The sequence below is a fragment of the Lissotriton helveticus genome, chromosome 4_1, assembly GCF_964261635.1.
Source record: "Lissotriton helveticus chromosome 4_1, aLisHel1.1, whole genome shotgun sequence".
NCBI classification, from domain to species: Eukaryota; Metazoa; Chordata; class Amphibia; order Caudata; family Salamandridae; genus Lissotriton; species Lissotriton helveticus.
Genome location: NC_136063.1, coordinates 19781869 through 19801745, shown reverse-complemented (window position 1 = coordinate 19801745; position 19877 = coordinate 19781869). Strand labels below are relative to the sequence as shown.

Sequence of the window (19877 nt, the reverse complement as noted above, 5' to 3'; positions counted from 1 at the left end):
ATTTGCCCAAACACTGTGAACTCTCACACACATCTACAGGGCGGTAGGCCCTATTGCCTTAGTTTTGGGGGAGGGTCACATGGGGTGGGGGGGTGGGTTGAGCGGGTTTGGTGCAGGGGTAGGGTGGTCACGGGGGGCTGTGTGGGGGTTAAAGGGGGAAAAGACAGTTCAAAGCTATAAAGCCTCAAGAGTAAATGTATTGTTTTTTGTTAATTATGGGAGTTATCATCTAATGTGTAGATTTGATGGCTAGTTATAATTTTCGTATGTGTTCATTTAATGTCTGTGGCTTAAATAATACTCTTAAATGTAGGCGAGTGCTGCATGAAATACGATTGATTCAGCCGGATATTATTTGTCTCCAAGAGACTCATATCTCATGGGCGAACCGAAAAGTTTTGACTGAGCTTGGCTACGCAGTATTGGCTACTTCACAACAGTCCACGATGAATCGGGGGTTGCTATACTGGGGCGGCCATCGATCACCACAACAGGAAAGACTAAGGTTTATACCCTAGGAAGATGGGCAACTGTTGAGTGTATTATAGGAAATGTTATCGCTACGATATGCACGGTATATGGGTCAAATATTGACGATCCCACCATCCTAGAGTTTTTGAATGTTGAGCTTGCTCTTTGGGGTACACCACTATTTTTACTGGGTGACTTTAATATTCATGGTGAGGTGCACATCTGGGATTCTAAATTTATTGGCTATGTGGGTAGAAAGCCGAAGGTATTTAGAGCGTTACGACAATTAGTGCTTCAACATGGGCTGTTAGATGGGTGGCCCTTGGCAAATCCGAGAGATCCTGGTTTTACCTTTTTCTCCTCCACCCACAAAAAAATTGTGTGGCTAGATTATATCTTTATACCCAGCTTTCTTGTGGCCGGTGCCCAGATGTCGGTAATGCCACGTATTACATCTGACCATGCCCCGGTTGTTATAGACATGCCTCTGTTTAAAATCCGATACAAAAGGGGATGATGGACGGAGCGTTTGAGCAAATCAAACACTCACCCCCAGTCAACTGATCTGGGTTTAATCCATCACCATTCTTTAGCCCACTCAGCCCCCCCATTTCAGACATGGCCATATGCAAATCAGTCTGACCCTGTGCCTCATGGGAACAGTCCAGCCCGAACTGCCAAGCCATGTCTTCCATGGACCGGAAACAAGCATCCTGGGACCGGTTTCGGATTCATAATCCTCATCAGTCAGGCTATCTTGAATCCAGTGGTCAAGTGAGCAAGGGACTCACGTCTGAGCATACCCTGCCACACTTAGGGCGAACAAAGCGATACAAAAGGGGATGATGGACGGAGCGTTTGAGGAAATCAAACACTCACCCCCAGTCAACTGATCTGGGTTTAATCCATCACCATTCTTTAGCCCACTCAGCCACCCCATTTAAGACATGGCCATATGTTTAAAATCCAGCGTATACATCGGACTTTTACATTTAATAAGAAACTTCTTTTGGACGAAACTTATGTACGGCAAGTTCTAGATTGGGCCCAACAGTTTCTGGATTTTAATAGGGGCTCTGCTTCTTATGCCATGGTATGGGACAGCTTTAAAGCTAGGCTACGTGGGGAAACATGTAGCTATGCCTGGACTCTGCAACGTAAACAAAAAATCATAAACTTCTATCTGATTTAACAAACGCAGAGCGCAAATTGATATCGGATATTATCATGCATCGGAATAGTAGTGTATCACAAGATAAAATGCAGGTTGCAAGGCTAAGATCAATGGGGTGTGGAGGCGTGATATAGCATGTCAATATAAAATCCATCGAACCGAGAGATATGAGTATGGGGAGACTGTGGGAAGATGCCTAGCCCAAAGAATGCGGGGGCGACAGACTGCGCAGCGTATAGTATCTATAGAAAATATCCAAGGTACTTTAATAGAATCGTCCGAGGGCATTCTTCAAGTATTTCACGGATATTATAAGGAACTCTATACCCAAGAAGACCTTTCTCTCGATCTGATTGATCAGTTTGTTGTTAAATTTGATTTACCCCGGTTGGATTCTATAAGTAAAGAAGAGCTAGACGCACCTATTACAATGCAAGAACTTGAGACTGCACTTAAAGATCTGGCTCTTGGGAAGGCTTCTGGGCCCGATAAAATTCAGTTAGAGATATATCATTTGCCATTTCCTAATATTAAGGCTGACATGCTGGCGACATTCATTGCTGCTCAGGCTGGATATCCTCCTCCTTCATGGCATGATGCAAGTATAATTGTATTTTAAAAGAAAGACAAACCCTCCCATCTTCCAGGGTCTTATCGACCTATTTCGCTTATTAATGTAGATGCGAAATTATATTCTAAAATTCTTGCAAATCGGTTAATCCAGGTCGTGCCAGCACTAGTTTCTGATCAACAACATGGCTTTCTCCCTGGACGTGGTACGATCAATCATATACATCGTGTTATCGCAGTTTTAGATTATGCCAGGTTCACTCATGAGAATGTTGGATTGGTATTTTTAGATGCCGAAAAAGCGTTTGATCGCGTTGCATGGGCATTTTTATGGGCGATTATGGTTAAAATGGGGTTTGGACCTAGTTTCATACACGCTATACAAGTTATGTATAGAAACCCAAGGGCCAAGATTCCTGCCAGGTCAGGAATCTGCATATGTCAATATCAATCGGGGTACGCGGCAGGGCTGCCCATGCTCGCCATTACTATTTGCTATCTATATTGAACCACTGCTACAGATGCTGACGACATATCAACGTATACAATCTATGGTGCTGCCTGGGGGCAGTATTCGTGTGTTAGCTTATGCTGATGACGTTGCCGTTATATCATCCGATCCCGAATCAGCACTACTCGAGATTGAAAATCTAACACAAGAGTTTGGTAATGTGTCGGGGTACAAACTTAATTCACTGAAAACTCAGGTCATCTGTTCAACAGGGCTTTGTCATAATGATTGTCGTGTTACTCCCGAGGCTAAATATCTTGGCATTAAAATCAGGTTGTCACTTCAAGAGTTGGTTACGGTGAACTGGACAGACATGCTACATTCTGTTAAAAATCAGCTTGAAAAACTTGAATGTCTGCATTTTTCGTTGGTTGGGAGACGTAATGTCCTTAAAATGTCTATCTTGCCTAAAGTGTTGTACTATTTTCGGTCAGTACCACTGGAGGTATCTGCTATACAACTGAAGAAATTTCAATCCATAGTGGATAGGTTTCTATGGGGTTGAAAATCTTCGTGCAGGGCTTTTAAATATATGACACTTCCGCTTCTGCGCGGTGGGTGGGGTGTTCCAAACTTTGCAATATATTATTTGTCTTGTCTTGTGCAAAACATTAAATACTCTGTGACTGGGGGGACTCCACCAGTATTTGAGAGCCCAGATATTTTCTCCCTTCTACTCGGTCCTCAACCACGACAAATGCTGCTTCGTTTTTGATAACCTAGCTATTACAAAAGAACCAGGTTCAAACTAGTATTAGCGGCTTTTAAAGGATGGCGTTCAACCCGCGAAATCATTGGCCTGGGACGTATTAACTTTTATACTCCATGCAACTCCACTGAATTATTTCCGGCAATATTTTGGGATCGTACGATGCGCATATGGGGGGAGAAAGGCATCATATCTTTTGGTTCTATGTTTAACGATGGTATAATGGTCTCATTTCACGAGTTGAGAGATAAATATACTGTCCCTCAACATGACTTTTTTAAGTATTTACAGCTACGCGATTTCATCTTTAAACACCAAAGTATTCTACCTCTAGGTCCTAATGATTTTATGGAAATTCTAAAAAAGCCGTCACGGATAGGGACTTTGCATAATTATTTGCTGAATACATATCAGGTCGATATGGGGTTAGGAGTCTAAATGGTGTACTAGATTGGGTACTCCAGTAGTACCCTTGCAAGATTCTATTAATACGGCCGCTTAAAATCATTCTATCTGCCAATTTACAATCACAGCATTACAAAACGTTATTTAATCTTTATCACACACCTTTAAAAATGCTGAAATGGGGCAATGCCAATAACGGGAAATGCTTTAGGTGTCAATCTGATATGGCAGATATTTTACATATTTTTTCTGATTGTTCAGTGTTAAAACCTTTTTTTACATCCATTGAGAATTTTCTGTCGCATATTTTAAATTGTGATGTGCTAATCTCTCGAGAGTTGATTATATTTGAATTATCTAATGTAACTGATTCTTTTTTAGGATACTATAAAAACAGATATCTTATATTTATGGCTATGGCCGTAGCTCGCCTATGCATATCCTCAATGTGGTTGAAACTGGAAGCACCGGTATATGCAAAATTCTATAATGTTTTTTATTTAGAATATAATCTATACCGCATTAAATCCCTTAAGAAAATGCAAAGGGGGGGTTAAAGTTTGGCAGGCAATGATTGATCATTTGGCCCCGGTAGAATAATTATCTGATTGATTGTTTATGATTGTATTTTATTCTTTTTGTTTATTTGTATAATATGCTTTGTATATTAACGTCCCTTTTCGCTTTGTTGTATTCTGTACTTGGCTTTGAACTGAACTAACAAAAAAAAATATATAAATAAATAAAAAAAACTTGTTTGAGTCTTTTGGCTGCTAATATCTTTGAATCAGTATTCAGAAAGGAAATTGGATGCTAGCTACTGCAGTATAATGGATCTTTCTCAGGTTTGGGAAGGACCTAGCTATTTTTGTGAGTGAGGTGAGATTACCAGTTTCCTCTGCTTCTTTATAGGTATCATGAAGGGGATCTATTGCTTCTGTTTTTACCCAATGGTAACATTCCCCATGAAAACCATCTTCTACTGGTGTAATATTGCATTGAATATTAGAGATTGCTTGGGCAATTTTATCATTTGTTATTTTGCCATTACCATTACCATTACGGTGGCTTTGACGATCATTCTGTTATTGAAGTTGACTGTTCATTGTTGTTTCAGTCAGAAGTGGTGGTGTTAAATTCATGTGTTGGTCCTCTAAACTCTCCAGGAAGCGTATCAGATCCCCAGACTCTGTGTATTCCCTTGATTTTCCATCCATTGTGATCCACATTGTAGCAGGTTCTAAAATACCATATTTAATATCCCATTTCCTAAGTCCTGACCTAAGTTGCTGGGTCGCTTTTCATTTTTCATTAGTTTCAGTGGAGAAGTTCACAGCAATACATGTTGTATGGCCTTCCAAGTCATAAGGACCATGTTTACGAGCAGCTGTTAATATTTTACAGACTTGTAAATGACACAGGAGGCAAGTAATAATTGGTCAAGGTCTAGATTCAAGGGTTGAAGTTGAAGTAATTGACCGAATCCTTTGATCTCGCTGCAACTCAAGGAATGCTCAAAACATATGTTCAGTAACCACAGTACTAAGGTTAGTAGCAAGTTCTTCACATCATTATTCATTTCCATTTTTTCTGGAACTCCATAAAAGCAAATATTATTTATTTGGGCGATGTAATCCATATCTTTTTTTTTTAATGCCAGATATCTGGAACCCAATACTTTGCATTATCTAATATTTGTTCCAAAAGGGTGGTTTGTTTATCTAGAGTTTCCACTTTGGTATGAAAAGAGTTTAGGTCCAACCTTATTGACGTCATTTCGGTCACGAGAGGTGAGATTTTGAAATCCGTAGATTCCAATCACTGCCCCTCAGCAAAGATCTCTTTTAAAATAAGGTCTATAGAAGCAGTATCTTGTGGGACAGTACTAAAAGTGCCCGAAGGTAGAGTCTTCCCTACAACTTGTGCAAACAAAGGCTTTCTATTTGGTGTTTCACTGGCCATACTTCAATGTTCTTAAAAACAAGAAATAAGTACTGCCTAGTAACCAAATATGACATCCAGTCACCTCAAAAAGCAGTTGGGTAGTAACCCTATAAACGCAAATACATATCTGGATACGGATAGACTTCTGGGATTCTCCAAAATGATCGCTGTATGTTTTCCAACACGGAGTGCTAAAAAATAATCTATCAGAAATGTCACACAAGTTTCCCCTGCTGTGTTTCCTGACAGAATGTGTCATTTATTTCACAGACTTCTCGGATTGTAAAAGTCATGGCTGCATGCTTTCAAACAGGGGTAGCCGAAAAACAGAGTATCAGAAATGTCACACAGCTCTTGCCTACCTAGTCGAGTTTTCTCCCCAAAACTCTCTTCTGATAGGAATTCCCATGTTGCATAGCTTAGTCTAAGCTGTCAAATGAAGAGAGATGAATACCTCAGAGTAGAAAGTTCTCATATGCTTCACCTGTGATCTGTGAAAAGTAAAACAGCAATTTAAAAACACAGGGCAGCCTTTCCACTTCAAGGAAGGGAATGTCTCGTAACTCTTTAGAATCAGGCTGCTTCCTTCCTTAGCTACAGAAACGATGCTCTAAACTTCCCTCCACACCTCTGCTGACAGGAAAACTCCTGCCCTTCCACTCTGCCAGTGCAATGACTCCAACCAGAGTTCAAGAGTGATTTGAATCCCCTGAAGCAGGGTCTGAGTGTTAAAAGCAAATAAAGTCACTCATTTCTTAAGCAACAGACTGTTTCCTGACAGAATGAGTTGTGAGGCTCAGATGAAGGAAAGACCAGGCTTCAGGACTGCATTGAAGAACTGAGTTTAACTTTAATTACTCATGTGGAAAATAACCTCAAATGTATGTATGTATGTTGTCTCATTCATGTTGCTTTTCTTCAGTCTCCTTGAGCCCCTCCTGACAGCTGTTTGAAAAAATTCCCCCCTCCAGAGTCTCGAAGCTCTACCCTGAGGTGGCCATGTCAGTTGTTGGCCAGACTCCCTATCTATCCATTTGAGTGTTTTTATCGGTCTCTTTCTGTCTCAATCTATTACAATCTTCATTCTGCCTCCGATTGTGCTCATCTCTCCCTACAAACCCTTTTGTGTTTCCATGACTTCACTTGTCTACTAACCAAACAACTGGAATTCTCTGATACATTTCCTATTTTTTGTTTTATTTTGTACCACAGAACAATAGAACTTCCTTGGCTTCTCCTTATTCCTAAAACATTTCCACAGGAAGAGTAAATGGGCCCACCTATAAGGCTAAATCATCTATACTTGTTTTTCACACTTATTTCTCTCTGTTTGAATGAAATGCACAATTATGCTCAGATTTCTAGATTGATTTTCTTTTTCCTGCAGATTGTCTACTTTGCGAGAAGTGTCTTGCTACCGGCACCAGCCAATGCTCAGGTATCTTCAAGCAATGCCCTCCTGATGCCACTCACTGCATCAAAGGGCTGGAGAACAACACCGTTGGTGAGTGCCACATATCTGTTCCGTGACTCAATAGTCAATATTTTGGCCAGTGCTTAATTTGTAAAATAATAGGCGCCAGGGTCAAGGATATTTCTTAGGAGGCCACTGCAGCTTGCACCACCTGCAGTCCTTGTCAGCTCTGCCAGATACCAGTACAAATGGCACACCTAGAGGAATGAAGAAATGAATCAATGAATACTGAGATTTCTTGAGTGCATGGCAATTCCATGGAGTGTTCTGGCACTGAGTGGAATGTAAGAAGGCGAAGGAAGAGGGGTCTAGATAGTTAAGAGCCTAGATGCCATTAAAGCACTAAATGTTTGATAATTTGAACTATACTAGATGAAACAAAGCTGTAAGAAAGGCCTGAGCTAGCTCCTTGCTATTAATAGTTTATGAAACCTATATTGATCTGGTAAAAGCTTCGCTCCTGTGCATTTTTAAGAATATAAAGAGAGAACCACCATGTGGTGGATTGTTATAAATATATGCCACAGTCATGATTGAATGAATGAATGAATGAATACACATTTATATTGCGCATTGCTACCCTAGGGCATCCCAGCGCATTTAGGACAGCTAGAGCTTCTCCGCTACTCATGGGAAAAGGAAGGTCTTCAGCAATTTCCTGAAGTGGAGATAATTGGGTTCAAGACGGACCGAATCGGAGAGTCGTTTCCACAGTTTTGCCGCATGGAGCGCAAATCTTCAACCACCCATACGTGCCCGACAAATCCTAGGGACTGACAGAAACTTTTTATTGTTGGATCTGAGTGTCCGAGAGACCTGATGAAGTTGAATCATCAGCAGGATCGCAGAGGGTCCGTTGCCGGTGATGGATTTGTGTACAATGCACATGGCTTTAAACCAGAGTCTTTGTTGCACTGGGAGCCAGTGCAACTGACAGAGTGCTGACTTAGCTGAGGTGCGCCTCGGAACATTCAGTAAAAGTCGCGCAGGCCAATTCTGGATCACTTGTAAGATCTTGATAGTCCCCTGTGGAGCACCCAGATAGATCGCATTAGAGTAATCAAGTCACAATAGAATAAGGGCTTGCACCAGCAGACGTCTAGCGTCAAAGGGAAGAAGTGGCAAGATCTTCCTCAACAGTCTAATCCGGCCATAGCAAGTGGCAGCCACTTTGCGCGATTGTACAGAGAAACTAAGATTGGAGTCCAGCCAAACACCCAGATTCTTAATTTGTTCCTTTTGTAGAGGGGGGCTAGACAGCTTGGCCACTAAGGGTCAAGGTTGGGGGGAGCAGCATGTCCTAATATCATGAGTTCGGTCTTACAACCATTAAGTTTGAGAAAGGAAGAATCCATCCACTCAACTACGTTAACCAGACAGGAAGTCAGATTCTTATCATTCATATCATGCTGGCTGAGGGACACCACCAGCTGGGTATCGTCAGCATAAGTGACCAGCTGGACCCCCCAGGGAAGCACAATGTCCACAAGGGGCCGCATGTAGATGTTGAACATGGTGGGACTTTAGGAAGATCCCTGGGGACACCATACTGTAAAGGGGTCTGTCTTGAAAGAGCCTCATCTTCAAAGACCATGAATGATCTATTGGAGAGGGAAGACTGCAGCCACTTAAGGGCAGTCCCCGCTACCCCCACCTCCCTCAGTCTTTGAATCAGAATGCGGTGATTTACCGTATTGAAGGCTGCGCTGAGATCTAGCAAAATGAAGGCAGCGCAGCCTCCGGTATCTACAATTTTCCTTGCTTCTTCCACCACAGCAAGAAGGGCCGTCTCAGTGCCCTGCTTACTTCTGAATCCAGTCTGAGTGGGGTGTAAAGCATTATTGTTCTCCACATAGGCTGCCAAAATAGAGTTAACATGTTTTTCGGCCAATTTGCTAATGCCAGGGAGTAAAGAGATTGAGCGGTAGCTAGCCCAGTCCCCAGGGTCTAATTTTTTATTTTTTTAGAAGTGCCTTAATTCTCGCTTGCTTTCATAGCGGAGGAACCTGTCCAGCCGCCAGGGAGGCATTAATTACATTCCGGATGACACAGGATACAATCTCTGACACTAATTTAAGAATGGAGGGGGGCGCGAAATCAGCTGGGTATCCCGACTTAAGGTTCTCCAGAAGACGCTGTGAGTCAGATAGAGTAAGGGGGGCAAAAACTTCCAGCCTGGCATATGGGAGAAGGGTGGAGAGTTGCATATCAGCATCCAATCGTGGAAATTGCGAACAAATGTTAGCCACCTTAGTTGCTAAGAAATTAGGGATCTCGTCACAACGCTCTTGTATATTCGAAAGGTCAGGAAGAGGGCTAGGAGGAGTAATACGGGATTTAAAATTTTAAAAAATGTCCCTAGGAGTGTTAGAGGCCAGTATAATCTTTTACTGATAATAGCTGGATTAAGCAGCCTTTATTTCGTATTTCGTCTTTGTACACTCTCAGTGCCGTTCTATAGTTCGCCCTACTTGATTCAGAGAAATCTTTCCTCCATTTCCGTTCAGGCTGCTTACATGATTGTTTAAGTATTCTGAGTTCGGGAGTATAGGAAGCTTTCTTGTTGTAGCCAATTCGATGACAGAATTGTTTCTTCCGTAGGTTAAGATCTAAGGAAGACTCCAGCCAACTATTGAAGTCATCATTGGCCTTGATGGGATTGGTGCAAGGTGCGGGGATGGAATTGTTAAGATTCATTATCCACTCTTCCACTGAGAGTTTAGACCATGTCCGGCCCAGCTTATTAGATTTTGTAGAGGATTGAGGGAGAGCCCCGGGAGTCCAGACAAAGGAAAGTAATGAGTGGTCTGACCAGGGTATTAAAATGGTGTTGTACAAGGTAATGTTATCTAAATTAGTGAAAAAAAGATCGAGTGAGTGGACAGCTTTGTGGGTGGGACCAGTTACGATTTGTCTGAAGTGAAAAGCTTCAAGGCCTGCCACGAGATCCCGAGAGGGAGGAGAGTCTAGCTCATCTAGGTGAATATTAAATTCACCAAGAATTGAGTAGTTAGGGGTGTGGTTAGCCAGATTTATAGCAGTACCTGGGAGGTCATTAAAAAAACTAGTGTGTCCTCCAGGAGGATGATAAAGGAGGATGCCTGAGAAGGTACAGGTGGGAGCGAAGCAAATGGCAAAGGAAAGACTCTCGCAGTCCGCCAAAGAGCCCTTAGTCGATCTGCAGCTATAGATATTTTTAAATATAATAGCAATTCCGCCTCCCCGACCAAACTCCCGATTCTGTCTGGCCAATGTATAGTTAGAAGGGAGAGCCTGGACCACATCTGCATCAGAGGTCGAATTTGTCCAAGTCTCGGTAAGAAAGAGAACATCAGGGCATCTGTCCTCTAGCAACAGATGGATTTAATTAGCATGCTTGGGCAGGGATCGAGATTTGAGATGCAGGAGGAAAGAGGATTTGGTCTCTCTAGTAACCGAGGGGGGAGATTCAGGAGGTATAAGTGTGAAGGTGCAATATGGACAGTGAGGACAGTCATTACCTTCCTCCTCCAATGACATTACATGCATACAGGCATCCCTCGGATTATCTCTGTACGTCAACAGTGCATCCATGCTGTAGCAGATATTACCCGGGAGAATTCTGCCAGGGGTGCCTGTCCCTGCCCCCGTCCTGGCGCGGACGCGCTTGCATTTCCCTAATTAAATAAGGTGGGCTGAGAGCCCTGCCCAGCCACTAGAGCGCCTCCACAAAATGGCGGCAACTAATGAGCGAGTGCCTGCCTTCCTCAGCCAAGATGGCGCGGCCAAGTGTGGAGAGTGTTTGTTCCCGCTCAAACGGCGGGTACAAGGAAGTAATTTTAAGGTGCGGGTAAGTGGATGTGTTCCGTCTAGTATTCAGAGCAGAAAACACAATAGCAGCAAAATTAAATTAAAAAGAGCAAAACCGCTTGTAACACAATTTTAAAACCAGCCGGTCGCTGCAGTTCTTTCTTGTCAATCCGCGAGGTCGCGGTACAATTCTACTGTCCTGGGGCGCGCGCTTGCACTGCCCCAATTAAATACGGTGGGATGAGAGCCCTGCCCAGCCACTAGAGCCCCTCCCCAAAATGGCGGCAACTAATGAGTGTGTGCCTGCCTTCTTCAGCCAAGATGGCATGGCCAAGTGTCGGGAGTGTTTTTTCCCGCTCAAACGGCGGGTGCAAGGAAATTATTTTAAGGTGTGGGTAAGTGGATGTGTTACGTCTAGTATTCAGAGCAGAAAACACAATAGCAGTAACAATTAAATTAAAAAGAGAAAAAACGCTCGTAACACAATTTAAAAACCAGCCGATCGCTGCAGTTCTTTCTTGTCAATCCGCGAGGTCGCGGTAAAATTTTACAGTCCTGTCATGAAATAAGTACGGATGCCAAGCACCAGCACAAATGAAGAACGTATTGTTGCCATCTATGGGCTGGTTGTAACATGCCTCCATGCCCATCAGAATGCCCTTCTATTGTATCCACATGGTAGCAAATGATTGGGTAACATGTGCTGGCTGACGTACATTCCTTGCTTGCTGTGCCACAGGATCTATAATTCACTAATGAGGCCTAATAATGGTGTAATAGATTTGTGGTTTCTTGTGTTCCCTTCTAGAGAATGCCTTGCCTGGTAGTTCCAGATGGATTGTTCTCATGGGTATTAGGTTAGTACCGCTCATTTATCGATTCCTTCCTGCCTGCCACAGAGGATCGTTCCTGGACGCTTTGTTTGCCTGCTTGCTCCCTGAGGCTGTCAGCTGGTGTGAGCGGTCCTGCAGTCGGCGGACAGTCTACACGCTCCCAGTCTGATTTGCCCAGGTGGAGGACTTTTGCGTGCACTGAGCCAAAGGAGCCTACCGGGGGACTGCGAGGCCCAGCATCCTCCACTGCTCACAGCTGGTGCCTCTTCCCCCGGCGGCCACGCCCACTGACTCCAAACTTTATTACCTTTCGCCACACTCGCTTTGCGGGTGCCGCTCATTTATCGATTCCTTCCTGCCTGCCACAGAGGATCGTTCTTGGACGCTTTGTTTGTCTGCTTGCTCCCTGAGGCTGTCAGCTGGTGTGAGCGGTCCCGCAGTCGGCGGACAGTCTACACGCTCCCAGTCTGATTTGCCCAGGTGGAGGACTTTTGCGTGCACTGAGCCAAAGGAGCCTACCGGGGGACTGCGAGGCCCAGCATCCTCCACTGCTCACAGCTGGTGCCTCTTCCCCCGGCGGCCACGGCCACTGATCCCATGAATTTTAGTGTTCCAAGTTCACTCGCGACGCGGGACGCGCGCGGGACGGAGCTCGGGGCGAAGACCGGGCAAAGAGCGGGCCGTTTGAGGCCGTTCGAGACCGTGAGGAACCGGACCGGGCCACTACACTCAGCCCTGCTTATTCGGCTTGGACCTATATGTACTCTCTTGATCTATTTTCATCAAAAATTGTCTACCTATTGACCCTCCACAAAGTTCTTGTGCACCTTTTCTATCAAAAATGAATACGAGAGGTAGTAAACAAAAAAAAATGAAAAAAGGTGGGGTTGGCGAGCAGCTGCTAGGGCCCATGGATGACGTTATTACTAAGGCAAACTCGTTTATAGATCAAAGTATCAGTTTGATCGAGGATAGAGTATCTATCGATCTTGCTAATGCAAGACGATCTTCCATGGGACTATTGGCTGTAGCAAGAACTCCCGAGAAGGGTGATAATTTAACGCAACTATCACAAGGTAACAATAGGCTCAGTCTTCCAAATATGATAGATCTCTCAGCCTCCCAACTCTCCCTACTGACCTTAGACTCAGACCTAGAAAAAACACCTGAAATCTTACCTGACCATACACCAGAGGAAGTAAGACAAGCAAGAGGGAGGAGAGAGGGGGCAATTAGAAAAAGAAAGGAAAAGGAAAAGGGGGAAAAGATAGTAATCAAGGACACTGTTGAATCACCTGTAAGCTCAAACGCGATAGGGCCAACTTTGCAAACAGTTGACGGTACCAACCGTCATGTGTTGGTACATCATTCCCTACTCAATATACCAGACATTACTACCTCGGGCTCACCTGCTCTTTCATCCCCCAGTAAAGAATGTGACACTTCAGAGTTGGTAAACAGAATAGCTGCCTTACTAAACTCGCTCTTTCTTCCCCTACAAAGTAGACTATTAAATATTGAGAAACATCTATCTAAGCTTACAAATCCCCCAATATTAAAACCGATTCAAGGGCCTCAAAAAATGGGGACAAACAAATTGCCAGCACCTACTCCTCAAAACAAAACTACAACTTTAGTGTGCCCATCTTCTAAACAACAAACAGTATCAAAAGCCCCTACAGTGGAGAAACCTCCTCCGAAAGATAAAACGTCCATACCACAGACAATAATGGCCTCAAAAACACCAGCTTTAAAAACATCAGCTCAACAAACTCTAGTTCCAAAAACACCAGTCCCAAAAACACATTCTCTAAAAACATCAAACCCACCAGCAAACAAGGGAGGAACCAGAGGAATACATGAGGGTAGATTCCCCGTGAACATGCCACCTGAGGCATCCCCATTCGTAGTGGTGATGACTGGCGTACCAGAATTGGCGGGACAGGGTGTAGAACCTATTTGGTCCTTAAAAAATAAGGCGCAATATTGGTTAAATATAAACCGCCCGATTCCCCCCAATTGGTCAAGTAGGATACTAACAGTATGTAGGACCCCATGGGTAGGCCAGGGAAAAAAAATTATACAGGGAGACTGCATTGTGATCACCTTTGAGGATCCCAAAGTAGTTGAATATATTTGCTCATGGGAACATCATAGCACAAGCAGTGGGATAGATACAAAGCGTCTATCCTTTTTTTATCCCAAAAGACATCATAGTAACTACCTCCAGGAATTTGATAGCTCTTGGCGTAAAGCAGTTCTCCAGCCCTGGGAACTTGACATCCCCAGATCTGAAATAGCCCCGCGCTATAATGATCACGATAGCTTCTGGCGGGCTGCGGAACCCAATTATAAAAACCACGAGGGCCCTTGGCAGATCGTGGGCCCACGAAACAGAGGTAGAGAATGGGAGCAGTGGGGTGGGCCTCCACAGCGACCATATAGACCCACCTATAGGGAAGCACCACATTGGGATAATTGGTCGGGTATAGCGACCACGAATCGTTTCAGTGGCCTAGAAATGGTCGATTGACCATTAGTAGAAAATCCAAACATCGAGCAAATCATCCTACCCTCAGATCCCACAGAGATGAAGATTTTAGGGCCAGAGAATAAAATACAATATCTGTCGGTAATTTTTTGGAACATTGCAGGCCTCCGCCCTAAAATAGAGGATGGCTCTGCTGCTCACTTCCTAGAGGAAGGAAAAATTATCTGTCTACAAGAGACATGGGCCATGAAGGAGTTACATCTTTTGGGCTACATAACTTATTTCTCTCCAGCCCTTCCAAGTATTGCGGGTAGGCCCAAGGGAGGCTTGGTTACTTACATAGCAAATACCATAAAAAATCTTAAGGTATTAAAGACAGAATTTGCTCCAAACTACCAATTAATTTGTCTTTCAGTAGGAAAAAAAATAACTATTATACTTATAAATTTTTATAATAATTTAGAGGACGACCATTTTTGCTCCACCCTTTTAACAATCCAGGAAAAAATTGCATATCTTAGTCAATTGTATGGGAAAAAAGGGACTGTTCATTTACTATGGGGAGGAGATTTCAACCTACACCCCTGCCCACGTTCGGGCATGCGGAGTTGTGGGATAGTGGATGAGCATGACAATCCTCTTATGCACTTTCCCCATGCAAGAACAGGGACAGCTATGAACAACCTCCTTCTAGATTTAGAATTGACAATAGCAAATAACATCGACTCTATTCAGAATCTCCCAGATCCAACGTACCTAGGAAGGGGCCATGAGACCACCGTCGATTACATTCTGTTGACGGATGGATTAAGGCACCTAACCAGGGATTTTATACTTATGAATAATATCCTAAGTGACCACAGCGCCCTTAGATTAAATGTTAATTTGAATGATCTAGAAATTCAAACATCAACTATAGCAAACACCCTATCACAAAATAAGATAGAACTCGGAAAGAATAATGGGTATACTTTGAAATGGGAAAAGATCGATCCCACACAATTAACCGAGAAACTGATAAAGATAACATACCCTAACATAAAAAAATGCTTAGATCCATCAGTAGAGGATGGGGTGGTTCTTGAAAACTTCAAGATAATCCTAGAAAAAACAAAAGGATTGCTGACTAGAAAATCAAATTTAACTAAACCAACTCCAACAGGATGGTTCAACCATGACTGTACTGTGGCGTTAACCAACCTAAAAATGGTCCTTAAACAACCACATAGAGTCCAGCAACAGATACAGCACCTTAGGCTCCAATATAATAAGGCTAGGAAGCTAAGAAAACAAGAGCTAAAACAAGCACTATGGGATGATCTTCACAAGAGTGCAGTTACGAAAAACAGCGAGTCCTTTTGGCGGATAGTTAAGACCCCCTTTCTATCAGATTCTAATAGCCCTAAGATAGAAGTGGCTATAGAAGAGGACATTTGGGTAAATCATTTCTCAAAAATATTTAAACAAACATCCCCGACTGAAGGCCTAGATCACTCTCTTCCTCTGGTTGAATTTCCAATTCCCTTGCAATTCGACATACTCGACGTAATCCAGGCGTTAAAATCAAGTAAAGGTGGTAAAGCGCCTGGCCCTGATGGGGTCCCAGTAGACCTTTTTAAACATGTTCCGGACCTCTGGGCCCCTATACTCACAAGAGTATGCACTGCAGTAGCAAAACTGGGATTGATGGAGTCCTGATCCAATTCAATCATGGTGCCAATCTTTAAAAAGGGGGACCGCCAGGACGTGACATGTTATTGCCCAATTTCATTGTTGGACTCTCTGGGCAAAGTAGTCGGCAGAGTAGTACTCGAGCAGCTACAGCAATGGGCACATGACACCAATATTTTATCCGACCTTAACAATTTGGATTTAGGGAAGGTTTCGGAACTGTAGAACAGGCCCTTAATCTAAGTATGATCGTGTCTAAATATATTCATGCAAAGCAGGGGACAATGTACATGGTATATGTTCACTTGTCAGCTGCGTTCGATTGCGTATCTCATGCGAAGCTATGGACTCTCTTGAGAAACATGGGGGTGGATTCCACCCTCCTGGATTTCTTGAGAGAATTATACCCAGAGGCTTCTGCAAGAGTGCGCTACGGCACAAAAGGGGAACTTACCGCACCTTTCAGAGTGGAGCGGGGAGTCAGGCAGGGGTGTGTCCTGGCACCGTTTCTCTTCTCTTTGTATACAAACGGACTTGAGGAGGTGATGCTGAGAGGGGGACAGGACCTCCCCAGATTAAACCAACGCTTGATCCCCACTCTACTTTATGCGGATGACGCGGTCATCCTGGCACGCACACCAACCGAACTTCAGAAGTCCTTGACCAAGTACGCTGATTTTATGAGTGCCTTAGATTTACATGTAAATGTTAAAAAAACATTTGTTATGGTGGCTGGTGGAGGACGAAAACGAACCAAGAATATTTACTTAAATGAACAAAAACTTGAGAGGACACCCCAGTACCCCTATCTGGGCATAATGATTGATGAAAGGTTAAACTGGAAGGCAGCCATTGAGGCTAGGAGGCATCTTTTTAAGAGAGCAATCGTAGCACTGATGAACTTCTCCCAACGACTTGGAAGGAGACCACCAGCTGATCTGTTAAAAATGTATGCAGCGAAATGCCAAGCAATCGCATTGTATGGGGCTGGGGTATGGGGCCATGCAGATGTTGGTTCTCTCCAGATAGCAGAGAACGCTTTCATGAGATTTCTCCTATGTGCTCCAAAATGCTCCTCTATCTATGCTTGTCATGTAGAATTAGGAATCCCATATTTAGAAGACCTGATAAGGGTTCAACCATTGTTACTTTGGAGGCGCATTTGGGTCTCGGACAAAAATGCGCTGACAAAAAACATCTTAGAGGATTCCATGGCGCTGGACCGTGCACATAAAATAGCATGGCTTACCTATGTCAGGCACTTCTTTCTAGACCTGGGCCTAGAAAAATACTATCTTAGACCTGACAAGCTAATCGAATTATCAAAGAAAGAGTTGAAGCAAATAGCCCTGAATCATTTAGAGACCCGTAGGATTACTCTGGTATCATCTAAACAATCTGCACTACATGCAAACATGGTACAGCTTACCCCGCAAATCCAGCCTTATTTGATATTAGAGATCAGTACCTACGACAAGATGCTTCTGACAAGGTTTAGATTCAACCTTTTTCACAGACTAGTAGCCTTCCCAGTAAAGAATACATGGGAACCAACTTTGGCTCATTGTCCATGTGATGACATGTCCCCACAGTCTTGTATACATACCATATTGTTCTGTAAATATTTTAATACCCACAGAAAAATCTGGTTACTTCCCCTGTTAAAACGCTGTGGTTTTAGACAATGTCGTCCCGCCATGTTATCCCTACAAATGTTAGATCCTGAACGCACTTGTTATCATGTATTAAACTTCTTAAAATGTATTATAAGGCACAGGAACAACCTCTAAAAAACTGAATTATCTAATGGAATTGATTCTTTTAATATTTTAGAATTTTGTTAAAATCATTTTTATGATAGACTTGACATTTTTAAACATATAAATGTAAGATTTATTATGTTGCTTTTATGGTTTTGTAATGTCTAAAACCGAATAAAGAAAGAATTATTATTATTATAGTACTGATTTGCATAAGACAGGCTCTTGTATGGAGTGGCACAGTGGGCAAAAACTTGATGGGTTGGAAATCAACTGGAGCTATTGAAAGTGGGTTTGAACTATGCAAAAAGTTGTAAAATTGTGAGTTGAAAATTAGTGAAAGACGAGAAATGATTGTGGTAGAATGTGTAATGCGTGACACCCCATTTAAAAAAAAATCAGGAGGGATATTTTTCTCTACTTAAAAATGATATTTGGAGGATAAAAACTGAAATGAAGATATTAGTACACGTTAAACGCTTATTTTTTCTTGGTTTGGCTGTTTCACCCAGGCTCCTTCAAGGTAACCATGTCTGCTCAGGAACTCATACTGAGTTTTGTTTTTTGTTTAATCAAAACATGCATTTGTGCCAACAGGGGGTTATCCTATTCTAACTGCATACAAGGATTGTCTCAATGCTGCTGAACAAGCCGCCTGTGGACGAGAGTTCTCCTTACAAAACTCGTTGATGTCGTACCGGGTCAGTAGAGTATGCTGTGACTCCGACTTCTGCAACACAGGAGATTTGGAAGGTATGTACGAGAGTTTGTACTGACTCTTACATCCAGTACACAATCAATCAATGTGCAGGGTATATGCAGTCTGTCACTCCAACATCTGTAACAGCAAAGTTGTGTATGGTTAAGTACAGTTGGTGACTTTGAAAACTGTAGCACAGGGGGTGTATTAGGTACATGCAGTCTGTGACTCCCACATCTGTAATGGAGTGGATGTGAAGGGTACATACAGTGTGACTCTGATATCTGTAATTGAGGGTTGATGCACGGTACATGCAGTCTGTGAATCCCACATCTGTAACTCAGGTGGTATGCAAGGCAGTGCAGATCTGTAATAGAGGGGACATGCAGGGGACAGAAGGGATGTTCAGAGTAGGTTCAGTCTCTGACTATGACATCTGTGATAGAGGGGTTGTGCAGGGTACATACAGTGTGACTCTGACATCTGTAATTGAGGGTTGATGCAGGTTACATGGAGTCTGTGAATCCCATATATGTAACTCAGGTGGCATGCATGGCAGTGCAAATCTGTAATAGAGGGGACATGCAGGGGACAGAAGGGATGTTCAGAGTAGGTTCAGTCTCTGACTATGACATCTGTGATAGAGGGGTTGTGCAGGGTACATACAGTGTGACTCTGACATCTGTAATTGAGGGTTGATGCAGGTTACATGGAGTCTGTGAATCCCATATATGTAACTCAGGTGGCATGCATGGCAGTGCAAATCTGTAGTAGGGGGTACAAAAGGGGACAGAAGGGATGTTCAGAGTATGTTCAGTCCCTGACTATGACATCATCGATGGAGGGGATGTGCAAGGTAAGTTCAGTCTGTGGCTTTCACATCTGTACCTCAGGGGGTGTGCAGGGTATGTGCAGTCTGTGACTCCAACATCTGTAACAGAGAATATGTGTAGGGTGCATGTACTCCCACATCTGTACCTCAGGGGGTGTGCAGGGTATGTGCCATCTGTGACTCTCATATCTGTAACACAGAGTATGTGTAGGGTACATGTACTCCCACATTTGTATCTCAGGCGGTGTGCAGGGTATGTGCCATCGGTGCCTCCCATATCTGTAACAGAGAGTATGTGTAGGGTACAATGAGTGTGAATCCCACATCTGTAACTCAGGGGGTGTGTACTGTATGTTCTGTAACAGAGGGGCGTGCAGGGCACATACAGTCTGTAACTCTGACATGTGTAGCATCAGAGATATGCAGGGGATGTGCAGTCTGTGACTCCAATATTTATAACATGGGGACATGCAGGGGAGTTAGAGTCAATGAATTCAACATCTGTAACTGAGAGATTGTGCCGTCGGTGACACCTTTACAAGA

General features: G+C 43.3%; 1 protein-coding gene across 1 annotated transcript in view; it reads left to right on the top strand.

Annotated features, from left to right (window-relative positions):
• The window catches only part of LOC144827825 (phospholipase A2 inhibitor and Ly6/PLAUR domain-containing protein-like), a 76097-nt gene that overhangs the window by 14805 nt on the left and 41415 nt on the right, over window positions 1-19877 (top strand). The window contains exons 2-3 of the mRNA XM_078685990.1: window positions 7150-7288; window positions 18400-18555. Coding sequence (XP_078542116.1) covers window positions 7150-7288; window positions 18400-18555 — 295 coding nt within the window. The remainder of the gene's footprint in view (window positions 1-7149; window positions 7289-18399; window positions 18556-19877) is intronic.